The following is a 12,745-nucleotide window of genomic DNA, read 5'->3' as shown; positions in this document are numbered from 1 at the left end:
TTGGAGCTCAAAGTTTATGAATAAAATATGCTTCTATTGGATTGATTCTTGATTAATCTTTGCTGACAGTATAAACCCAAGATTGTTTCATGTCTATCATCATCATCATCATCATCATCATCATCATCATCATCATCATCATCATCATTTCATCTGTTAATATACATACATTTTTGCATTTCAGGCCAGCTTTTATGATTGTAATGTCATCTCTCTTTCTTTCAACATTTGAAGGGAGTTTCTGAGTGATGAAAAGTATCAGTTGTTTTTTTGTCCAAGTTTTCCTGCAAAATGTCTGAAGGTGTGGCACAGTGAGAAACTGTCAACATTGTACTTTTCATCTTAAAGTCCTCCAGAGTCTCTCTTGTAGACCGGTCAGGACTGCGGACAGGCCGGTCCAGCACTTGTACTCTCTTCTCTCTCAGCGACGCTGTTTCAATATGTCCGGCATGCACGGACATCTATGAATGAGATGTGATCTTGAAGGTGGCCCTTATTCTGTTGTGCTCTTTTTACATTAATGCTGTCATCACAGAAGTAGGGGCCAATGCAACCCCTTGCCATCACACCGCCTGGTTTTTAGATTCTTTTTGAGATGGTCCTTTTCTTCTTTCTGGAGCCACATATGTGTAATTTCTTTGAAAAAAAGATCTGCAATCTCATCAGACCACAAGGCACATATCGACTGTGTCATAGTCTATCTAATACACCTCAGAACCCTGACATATTTCTCACACTAATCCCTTATTCACATGGTAATATTAGCTGTTGATGAATGATGGTTCCTTATACAGTGCCATCTAAGAGACCAGAAAACTTTGGGGTCCAGCTTAGACTTGTTCACTTGCCATTGAAGCACTAAAGTTCCTCCAGATTCCTGGAATGATTTAATATAGTTGATGGGTTATATGAGGAATGTGTACATTCAGTGTTTCTTAGTACAGGGCAGTGGCAATCGAGGATCTGGACTGGGGAACGCTGTATATCCCTTCCAATCTTTCTTTGAGGAACATCCATCAGCTATTTTGGGTTCAATTAGATTAAATGTACGAATTACAGGCATTTTTATTTTTTTTGCCATATCTATCAAACCTGATCTGAAGATGTTCTGAACTCAAGAACATCTATCTTAGAATATACATGTTGACCACAACACTTCTTTCTCTGTTTTTCCAGGGAGTCCCTGTTCGTGTCATTTTTAGGAAAGAATGAATGCTTCAGTAGACGGTCAGCAGGCGGCCGTAGTCTCTGGTCACTAGGGGTGGGAGAAGATGAATACAAATTAAGAAACTAAACATGTCTCTGAACAGAAAGGGATTTACTGAGCGATGTCTCACTCACTTGTAAGCTGTACATACTTTCATGTTATTCACTCATATTAGGGCTGGGCGATATATCGAGATTTTAATATATATCGATATATTTTCAAACACGATATGGTACGAGACAATATCGTTTATATCGATTTTAATTTTACTTTTTTTTTTTTTTTAATGATTTTGATATAGCTTATTTTGTGACAAATTGACTTGAATGTTTTATTTGAGATTTGCACAAATGTTTTGTTATTTGCACAACTGTTAACCTCAGTGGAAAAGTCTGCCTGTTACTGTCTACATTGTATTAATTGCACAGTGTATTTTAATTTAATTGTTATGCAGGAAAGGGATATTTGTTTTATTTTATTCAAGAAGCACTTTTATTCTATATATGCAGGCAGTTTATTTTTATTTCATTTGTTTTATACATTTTGATATTGTGCAGACCTCTGTTAATAAATGTACCTGTGTGACATTTGGCACGAGGCTTTGTATTAAAACTGACTGTTTTTTTAAGGGTTTGCCTCAGAAAAAAATGAAGCTAACAGAGATGCTATGCTATAATGCTTTGGGGGAAACCCCAATTAAGGCACAGAAAAAATATCGAGATATATATCGAGTATCGCCATTTAGCTAGAAAATATCGAGATATGACTTTTGGTCCATATCGCCCAGCCCTAACTCATATAAATCAACATTTTACCATTAATGGCCCACCTGGTCAAGCAGATATTCACAAAGTCCTTGGCACTCTCTGAGAATCCGGCGGGTAAAGACGGCATCACTCCTCTCTGAGCCCCAATGTAGAACAAAGCAGCCATCTTATCCATGTGTGCAAGTGGCGGTTTCCCCGTAGCCATTTCAAACACTGTGCAACCAACACTCCATATATCTGACTTCATACCATATCCTGACTTGCTGATAACCTAAAGAGGGACAAAGTTGGAAAGAAAAAAAAATAGACAACAAATAAAGGGGAGCAAAGAGTATCACAGGACTAGTAATACAAATGTCAATTAGAGTATAAAAGCATGCTCTGCCCTACGCTACCTCTGGTGCCATCCAGTAAGGTGTGCCGTGGACAGACTTGAGGAGCTCTCCGCTGTTACAAACTGTGTAGTTTAAACAACTTAGACGCCGGGCACAGCCAAAGTCTATAAGCTTAATTACACCATTCGGCATCAGCATAACATTGTTTCCCTTCAAGTCTCGATGAATCACCCTGTTCAGATGCAGGTAGGCCACTCCTTCAAGGATCTGGTGTGTGTATAGGGCCAGGACTTTCTCTGGCAGCGGACCAAACCTAAAGACAGATGAGAACAATGTATAATGGAAGCACCCATGCTAAACATTATGGTTATTTTTTAAATCATTTCAAAAGACACATCATATGATGTGGTTTTAACCTGTGAATGATGCTAGCGATGGATCCACCTGGTATGTACTCCATGAAGATAGAAACTGCATGCTGATAAAGCGAAGTTCCCAGGAAACTAACAATATTGATGTGTTCAAGGGTTTTCAGCAACTCCACCTCCCCCTGAAGACGATAGTACTCTTTCTTTGCAACATCCGGGTCCGAGGAATCCAGACTCACCTGCTTCACAGCAATCAGCTGGCCTTGACTGGTCAGGCCGCAGTGCACCTGGTGAAACAGCTGCACTCAGTGTTGTACTGTTGTAAAATGATGATAGGGACTCATTCAGACACCAGTGATTCTTAATGCTTCATTCAGACGTGGCAGTGAAAGTTGCATTGGCTGTAGGCATGGGACGATATGAAAATTTCATATCATGATATTAGTGGACAAAAATATCACGATTACGATATTATCACGATATTAGCGCGTCGCTTATAAAATTCTTAAAATGCAAGGAAAAACACTAACCGTGGATCCACTGGTTCCTTCAGAACATTTATTCTCAAATCATTCTCAACACAGTGACACTTGAGGTAGAGAACAAATAGTGTACTGTAAATGTTATGCATTACAAAGTGTAAACTATAGTACCGGTACCGGTACTTATTTGAACTTTCTTTTTTTGTAAGAAAATACTTCCCTGAGAGTCGAAAGAAATAAGTGACAAATAGAAATAAAGTGACAAAGTAGAGCCAAATGCACACTGATTGTATTACTCTCTGAAACTTTAACAGTGGCTGGCTGCCTGCTACTTAGTACGGCTCTCTGGAAAAATAATAAAATAAAGGCACTGCTCTGTAGTATACAAAACAAAAGCTGCATGGCCAACACAAAGATTGAGTGAAAATAAAGTGCCACAGTAGTCAAATGCACACGGATTGTACTACTCTCTGAAAAAATATTAAATAAATAATAATAATAAATAATAATAATAAAATACATGAAAAAAATAACACTGGCTTCTACCTGGCTGGTAGCCTTGTGTGACCAAAAAAAAATAAATAAATAAAAAAAAAAAAAAAGATTTGGCGATAATTACAGTACCCCACGATAACGTTATCGCGGCCGTTTTTTATCGCGATATACGATAATATCGTATATCGCCCCATGCCTAATTGGCTGGCCATCCTAATTATTTTCCTCTTCGATGCAAACAATTATTTTGCTTTTGCTGTATTAACTGATTCCCAGGGGGCAGAATTAAAGATTCAAGCATGAAGATCGGATCCTGAAGATTCACTTTTACAAATATTACAGAAAAATACCATGGGAGTCACTCTGACATGACAATCCCTGTGATTAATGGAGAGCACTACATGTGGGTTATTTTATTCTGCTATCAAATAATAACATGCTTACTGTTCCGTATGCACCCCTGCCGAGGACTTCACCTTTTGTCCAGGTGAGAGCCAACTCAGAGCCGAGGAGAGCTCTGCTGTCTATTGGAGAAACCTGCAATGAAAAGTAGTAGTAGACGGTTGTTTAAGCAGCGGAGAGCAACCATGCAGAATAAAGTGATGTACCGGCCTAAGATCTTCCACATATTTCCTATCCATTTTTTGGCAGGTATTGACATTAGTTGAAATTAAATAACCGCTTATTAAAAGTCTTACTTCTCAGTCACACATGAGGTTGTAATTAAAAACAGTTGCAATAAGTTGTTGATGTGTAAAATCAGAGAAATACGCCGTAATAAAACCCAGATAACAAGAAAAGAAGTGTCTAGCGGTGAATATAACATTCATGTATATAGTAAAAAGCACCTTTTGGTGTTATGAAATACTAGAATGAGTTAGTCTATTCCAGGGGTCGGCAACCCAAAATGTTGAAAGAGCCATATTGGACCAAAAATGCAAAAAACAAATATGTCTGGAGCCGCAAAAAATGAAAAGTCTTTTATAAGCCTTAGAATGAAGGCAACACATGCTGCATGTAGCTATATTAGTTATAACTAGGGGAAGATTTTTTTTTTCATTATGCACTTCGAGAAAAAAGTCAAAATGTTGAGAAAAAAGTCGAAATGTCGAGAAAAAAGTTGAAATGTCGAGATTAATGTTGAAGTACAATCTCGAGAAAAAAGTCGAAATGTTGAGGAAAAAGTCAAAATTTCGAGAAAAAAGTCAAAATTTCGAGGAAAAGTCAAAATTTCGAGAAAAAAGTTGAAATGTTGAGATTACAAAGGAAAGGAAACAGGAAGAAAAAAAAGAAAAAGAAGAAGAAAAAAAGGAAAAAAAAGGTCAAACATTTTTGAAAAAGCTCCAGGAGCCACTAGGGCGGCGCTAAAGAGCCGCATGCGGCTCTAGAGCCGCGGGTTGCCGATCCGTGGTCTATTCAGTTTGAACTATGATAACTAAAGGAGTCTGAAGTAAACAATGGTAAGGTGTGAAAAATATAAATATCTTCAAAATATCAGACTTTGGAACCCCTTTAGATTCTTTTCAGAAGCTCCTTGAGCTTAATTTTTTTCACAATTCTGACAATGAGTCACTTTAAAAGTAATTATAAAACTTTTTTCTACGATAAGGACCACATTTCCTCAGGTTACAGAGTTTACCTCAATAAATATATTTTGTCCTGATCTGGGTTCTTCTTCTCTGCTGAACTCCTTTTTACTCTGCTCTGGGTTTTCAGAACGTATAGAAACATCTTTCTCATCCAACGAGATGAGCTCATCTGCCAGACACTGCAGAAGGTCCTCCGTAGACGGTCCAACCCCCGCCTCATCCGCAAACTGCTGGATGGAGTGGCAGCTGCTTGAAGACAATGTGTTGATCTGTGGCTGAGTAGGGCTTGATGGGGATGCAGGCTCTGGAACTTGCTCGGGCGAGTTTCCCACTGATGTGTTTACAGTTATTTCATGCTTGTGAACATCATTTTCAGAACGAGAAGCAGTTTTTTGTGAAATGAGAGTTTTGTAATTGGATTTTAGTGTTTCAACCCCATAATTAGATGGAGTCTCTTCTATGGTTGATGAAACGTGATCATCTCTTTTTTTCTCAACACAGTCATTGGTAGCTTCGACATCCTTGCCAGGAACTGACTCTGCTCCTATTTTACGACTACCTGTTCCGTCAATAGCCTTCTTTGGTACCTCGGTTGGGGGGAGTTTCACTCTCGATGGCGCTGGTTTGACCTTGCTTTTTCCTGAAACAGCTGCAGTCTCGTCTGGGTTTCCCCTCAGTTTATTCTGTACTGTTTTCAAAAGCCTCTGTTTGACTTTCTTAGTTGGACCACTTTCCATCTGTCTTACTTTAACATGTTCAGATGACCTAGAAACCCTGAGGTTTTCAAAAACAGGACCTGCAAACATCTCATAGATGGCAGGTCCTTCATCACCACTCTGCATCTGCTGAAACATGTCTTTGTAGGAGATGAAATCAACAGCAGATTTAGATATCATTGTTTTATTATTTAAACATGGTTTTGTCAGTGGCTGCGTCCTCTTTAGCTCCACGTTTGGAGCGTGCTGTTGAGTTCTGCTGTTGAGTTTGTCTTGGTTGTTCTGCGGGATATCACAATCCTTCTTACTTGGTGCCGGTGAGTATGTCTGCTTGCTTTTAAACTTATTCCAGTCTGTAGTTCTGAAGGACTGGCAAGTTTGATTATTTGCTTTCGGCTCACAATCCATGCCAGTTCTCCTCACTGTGCTCACAGCAGGTTTTAAGGCGTTGAACATCTTCTTGTCTCTCTTGGGAGCGACAGTATTTTTCCTCACAGCCGTGCCGGTGCTTAACTTTACATCTGTTGTGCTGCAATCAGTTGGCTTGTTTCCTTTGGTTTTATTTACGCAGCAAACATTTTCCGTCGTTTGTGTCTCTTTTACGTGCTGCAGTCTGCTTCTGTAATCTCTTTCAGGGCGAAGAGCTGCACAACCACTGACATCATTTATGTCAAATACATTTCCATGACTTATCTCAGTGTCAGATTGTGTAGCACAGCCAGTGTCATTATTATCTGCACTAAACACAGAGGGGGCAGGTGTCTTGTCGTTGAGAAAATGTTCAGGTGTTATAGCATCTCCTTTTTGATCATAATCAAATGGTCTTGAGGGCTCATTGTCAGCTGATTCTTTTATATAACTCCTGTACGTTTCTTCACAGTAAAATCTCTTTGCTTTTTCAGTATGAGGAAGATGATGTGTATGATTGATAAGGCCTTCTTCCCGGTTATATTTGGATTTGTGGACCAATGAAACATGATCAGTCCTTGGCTGAACTTGAAAAGTCTTCCCGTCCCTTGAATGCTGCAAATGGTCATCCCAAAAGAACTTTAGATTTCTATCTTCATGAGCAGTGTAATGTACGTCTCTGCCATTGATTTCATCCTCCAGGCTGATGGAGCTGTGGGTGCTGCCGCTGCTGTTGGAGCCACTGTCCTCACTGCTGGGCTTGGTGGGGCCTGAGCTCCCGCAGGAGAGCCTCTCTCTCCTCAGAGGGGTTCTGGTCCAAAGTGGGCTCTCAACAATGGGCCTGAGGGGAGGATGTTGCTTTAGCAGGGGCAGAGCTGTGCTGCCCCGAGGCTGGCCATGCAGGGGGGCCAAAAGCTTTGATGTTGGGGAGTGCAAAGCTGGCAAGATGCCCTATAACAAGAACCAATTATTTAATGGTTATGAATGATGCAATATACACAAGTTTGATTGTTAAGAAAGAATACTCAGCTCTATTAGATTAGATTAGATTAGGGATGGGCGGTATGGACTAAAAAATGTATCACGATAATTTCTGGCATTTATCCCGATAACGATAAAAATGACAATAAAAAAATACTTTTTCTTTCTTTCTTTCTTTCTTTCTTTCTTTCTTTCTTTCTTTCTTTCTTTCTTTCTTTCTTTCTTTCTTTCTTTCTTTCTTTCTTTCCTTCTTTCTTTCTTTCTTTCTTTCTTTCAGGCTCATTTCTTTCTTTCTTTCCTTCTTTCAGGCTCATTTCTTTCTTTCTTTCTTTTCTTTCTTTCAGGCTCATTTCTTTCTTTCTTTTTTCTTTCTTTCTTTCTTTCCTTCTTTCTTTCTTTCTTTCAGGCTCATTTCTTTCTTTCTTTCTTTCTTTCCTTCTTTCAGGCTCATTTCTTTCTTTCTTTCTTTCTTTCTTTCTTTCTTTCTTTCTTTCTTTCTTTCTTTCTTTCTTTCTTTCTTTCAGGCTCATTTCTTTCTTTCTTTCTTTCTTTCTTTCTTTCCTTCTTTCTTTCTTTCTTTCTTTCTTTCTTTCTTTCTTTCTTTCTTTCAGGCTCATTTCTTTCTTTCTTTCTTTCCTTCTTTCAGGCTCATTTCTTTCTTTCTTTCTTTCTTTCTTTCTTTCTTTCTTTCTTTCTTTCTTTCTGGCTCATTTCCTCAATTTATCATTTTTATCGCGAGATGACAAATTCTTACCGTGGGGAATTTTTTTGACGGTTTATCGTGAACGGTAAAATATCACCCATTCCTAGATTAGATTAGATATTCCTTTATTCATCCCTCAGTGGGGAAGTTCACATTCTCTATGAATGCTACTAAAAGGGTACATGTACTCAACATCTAAACACCAAGGAGTATGGCAGAGGCAACATCAGGATAGAGCTCGTTTCACCTCCTCATACCCTGGAATAATGATCATCATTGATGCCAAAACAAATTCCAGAGTTTGCCAAAATATCCCAGAGAAACATGTTGACCAGCTGGACCTGAGTAGGAATTGGGTGCTGTAGGAGGACAATGGGCCTAAGCCTCAAACCAGATATATCACAGAATGAGTTCAGAAAAAGAATATCCACCTTTTGGCAAATGAATAAAGAAAACCACTGATTTCAGCATTAATTCATATTTTCTGGTCCAGCTGTTTTACATGCACAAATTAATCATGTGGATGGTTTAAATGTAAGATTAATGCAAGAACGACCGAGCAAACATGTGAAGCTGATAATATACTATACAACTATTTGGACAACGACAGAGTTTTTAGGATTTTGTATTTATACACCACTGGAATGGATTTGAAATAAAACACTAAAGGTGTGTTCAAAGTATAAAATCACAATTTAACACATCTACCATTTAGAAATTACAGCAATTTGAGCAAAATACTCCCATTTCCATTATAAACTTTGATTCATTGTGGTGGTGTATAAAAATAAAATCATACAAAACTTCTGTCAGTGTTCAAAGACTGCTGGACTTAAATGTATACAGTATGTTGTGTTTTAAACTCACCTTTTTTCCATTTCGATCTTTTTGAGGGCCCTTTCCTAGGGATAAGAAAGCATTAGACATTTACAACCATCATTCAGCACCTTCAGCTAAGTGCATCACAGATATCCAAGCACACAAACTCTACTTACGGGTCTGAATGTGATTTCTGTTCAGTAACCTATTGTTGGAACACGGTAGTGGTTGCATGATGCTGAGGGCAGATTGGCAGAACTGGCTGGGCACTGACAGCAGATCGTGAGGATGTGATGAAGCAGCAGCCAAACCTTTCGTACTCCGTCTATGAAGTACAGTATTGAAAAAAAAATAAAATGATATATATATACAGTACAGACCAAAGGTTTGGACACACCTTCTCATTCAAACAAATGGTGAAGTGTGTTCAAACTTTTGGTTTGTACCTTATATGTATATATAGGTCACAGATCACTTTGTTGGTAAAAAATGAATACAATAGTGCTATTCTTTGACAATAATGACTAAAGATAATAAAATGTCATGAATTTATTTTAAATAAGTAACTGCTTAACATATTTTACTTTTGACATTCAAGTTTTGCATTTTATAGAGGTTTAGACCTTTTTTTTGATTAGACGATTCATGAAGTAAAAATCTAGATATCTTGTCAGTTTGTTTGTTTGCTTTTTATACAGTAGGTGATCAGAACTAAAGGAACAAACTGGGGGACCAAAATGGCTGTTGTGGACTGACTGATCTCACTTAAGTCATATAAATCCCTCAAATGATGACTTGAACATGTGTATGTACCTTTGTGTGGGTGGTACGGGCCGGCAGGGGCTCCTGGGACTCAGAAAGCCCGATGACAGAGCAGCTTCAGCTTCAGCATCACCCCAGTGCCTGTTATTACTGCACAACCTGGGCAGGCACAAACCTCTGACAAAAACAAAAATACAATACGCACAGAGACAATATGTATGTTGTTGGGGTTGAACTGAAAACCAAAAAAATAATAATTACTTAGACTACAACATTGGTCAATACGGAAGAGTATTAGGGCCACTTAAAAAAAATAAAAAGAATTCTGAGAAAAAAGTCAGAATTCTGAGAAAAAAGTCAGAATTCTGAGATTAAAGTCAGAATTCTGAGAAAAAAGTCAGAATTCTGACTTTAATCTCAGAATTCTGAGAAAAAAGTCAGAATTCTGAGAAAAAAGTCAGAATTCTGACTTTTTTCTCAGAATTCTGACTTTTTTCTCAGAATTATTATTATTTTTTTTTAGTGGCCTAGAATTCTGACTTTTTTCTCAGAATTCTGAGATTAAAGTCAGAATTCTGAGAAAAAAGTCAGAATTCTGACTTTAATCTCAGAATTCTGACTTTTTTCTCAGAATTCTGAGATTAAAGTCAGAATTCTGACTTTTTTCTCAGAATTCTGACTTTTTTCTCAGAATTATTATTATTATTTTTTTTTAGTGGCCTAGAATTCTGACTTTTTTCTCAGAATTCTTTTTATTTTTTTTAAGTGGCCCTAATACTCTTCCGTAGGTCAATATTGACTAACTTTTGTTTCCTTTTTCCAAACATGTGAGGACTCACTCAATGACATCTCTACCTGTTTCTGGGAGCTGATTCTACGTAATTACAGAAGAGTTCAAAGACCTTTATTCTCTTCCGAGAATTTGGACTTGATTCAGTTGTGAGAGGTACTCACAGGAGACAATAGGTTGATTCACCAAAGCCCTCTCTCCCCCCGTGTCTGTGTTTCCAACCTGTTTGGACAGAACAGATTGTCCTCTGGACACGGTGACAGGTGCATGTGTACAGGTCTGTGAGTGTAACCAGATCCGGTACTTTCTACTGCTGGTGTAAAGGGAAGGGGCCTGTGCTGACCAGCTTGGGGGAAGTATACAGTGTATACAAGGGTCTTTGTGTTAGAGGGTGTTGATAGGGGCATAGCGTTAACTCTACACACAGAATGTTTGTGTGTAGCAACTGTTTATAGTAACATATGAACAGATGTGTTTACAGATATTAAAATACTTCTTTTCTTCAAATGAATATTTCTAAAACAAAAGACATGATCATTGACTTTCGTAAAAACAGTGCTCCCAACCAAGAGGTTACAGTTTTAAAGGGTCAGACAGTGGAGTGTGTCAGCACATACAAATATCTGGGAACTGTCATCGACAACAAACTGAACTTTGAGGAAAACTGTCAAGCTGTGTACAAAAAGGGACGCCAGCGCCTGTTTTGTTTGAGAAAACTGTCTTCTTTTAACATTTCCAGGACCATGCTGATCTTGTTTTATCGTGCTTTTATAGAATCGGTTTTATCTTTCTGTCTTGCTTCATGGTTTGGAAATGCGTCCCTTAAAAACAAAAACTGTTTAAACCAAATTGTGAAATGGTCGAGCAAGCTGATAGGTGAGTCTCAGCTTCAGCCAGAAACCCTGTTTTCTAAACAGTCACAGAGGATAGCTGGCTCCATTTTAAAAGACAACTCCCACCCTCTTAAATGTGAGTTTCAGCTGCTCCCATCAGGTCGGAGGTTCAGGGTACCTGCTTGCAAAATGAAACGTTATAAAAATAGCTTTGTACCAGCAGCCATCAGTGCCATTAATAAGTGAGGGAACTGCAACATAACTTTGTATTTATGTTTTGTATTGTTTCCTTTATCTTGTTTTTATGAAAAGACACATTTTTTATCCTTTTGCTTGGTTTTAATATTTTAGTGTTTTTTTCTACTGATGTTTTAACTTATTTTGATTCTTATCTTGGGGCCGTCCTTCTTGTTCTTTGTTCTTTTAGCCAAAGCACTGTTGTCACTTTATCTTATCCTGTGTTGTTGAGTGTATGGTTTTATATTGTATGAGGAGGCACTCACTGTGAACCAAATTTACCCAAGGGTACTATAATAAATCTATCTATCTATCTATCTATCTATCTATAACATTTTGAGTATGTTTTCTCCATGCCCACCTGCTTCCTCTCTTCATGTCCTGGCCGGCTCGCCTGAAGTCTCCCAGTGTTTCCATGGCGTTCTGGAAACAGATGGGGCTCCCCTTATCTGCATCAGACACACAAACACACTCTCACCAGTCTTTAGACAGTTCTATTGTTCACATGGGACCCTACCTAGAACTTAAGTTATACATATGGCTTGTCAAGAGATGATGAGCAAAAATATCTGTGTCACCAACTATAGGAAATAAAAGATGCCACTCACAGTATTATTAAATTCACTTATTGGAAATTTCTGTTCATGGTGCATTTCTAGATCTCAAAAAAACAATAAAGATAAACCTTGCTAGCCATTTAGGTTTTTTGGCCAATGACATTTTCAATATGAAGGCCACATTTTAAATAGAAAATAGTACATATACAAGGATGCAACAACCATATACAACACACCAAAAGTCAGGTGAATTAACTTGCATTACCTGTTTCTAAGCCTGCCGTTCCCCTCTGCTCTCACGGAGAGACTTCTTTCATGAAATCTTAATCTTTCCAGTTATGACTAAAACCCTGATACTTTAGCATACTTTTTTTCTGCAGGTAAAACATGTCCTTGTGGCTGAAGCTAAAGATATTCAGGTAGAGTTCTCGGCTGAGAGGTTTGTACTGTATGGAAGACCCCTCCCATTCAACCACGCCTCCCTCTACCCCCTCCCTGTAGAAAGAGATTAGAGTGGTGCATGCTGCGTGGACACCTTGGAGCCTGTAGAACATCCTGAAAGACACATGCTGAGTACTGCATTAGGAATGATGGTGAATATCAACAATATAAATAAAGTTATGAATAAATTAAATAATGTCTTCTTATTCTGTAACTCTCAAATGCTGAGGAAGTAAAAGTTAGAGTTAAACTCAG

At 38.3% G+C, this 12,745-nt stretch overlaps 1 protein-coding gene across 1 annotated transcript; it reads right to left on the bottom strand.

Moving 5' to 3' along the window:
- Positions 1–11: 11 nt before the first annotated feature.
- Positions 12–12,421, bottom strand: map3k19 (mitogen-activated protein kinase kinase kinase 19). Its single transcript, XM_061724546.1, has 11 exons — positions 12,315–12,421; positions 11,854–11,941; positions 9,684–9,809; positions 9,047–9,195; positions 8,919–8,953; positions 5,294–7,318; positions 4,099–4,191; positions 2,726–2,964; positions 2,370–2,622; positions 2,037–2,245; positions 12–1,255 (listed from the first exon to the last, which is right to left on the bottom strand). The coding sequence occupies exons 2-11, from the start codon at positions 11,907–11,909 to the stop codon at positions 1,087–1,089; spliced, it is 3,354 nt and encodes a 1,117-aa protein (XP_061580530.1). The 5' UTR covers positions 11,910–11,941; positions 12,315–12,421; the 3' UTR covers positions 12–1,086.
- Positions 12,422–12,745: the final 324 nt, after the last annotated feature.

Source organism: Cololabis saira, chromosome 6 (assembly GCF_033807715.1).
Source record: "Cololabis saira isolate AMF1-May2022 chromosome 6, fColSai1.1, whole genome shotgun sequence".
NCBI classification, from domain to species: Eukaryota; Metazoa; Chordata; class Actinopteri; order Beloniformes; family Belonidae; genus Cololabis; species Cololabis saira.
The sequence above is the reverse complement of the archived record's forward strand: the minus strand, read 5'-3'. Positions and strand labels throughout refer to the sequence as shown.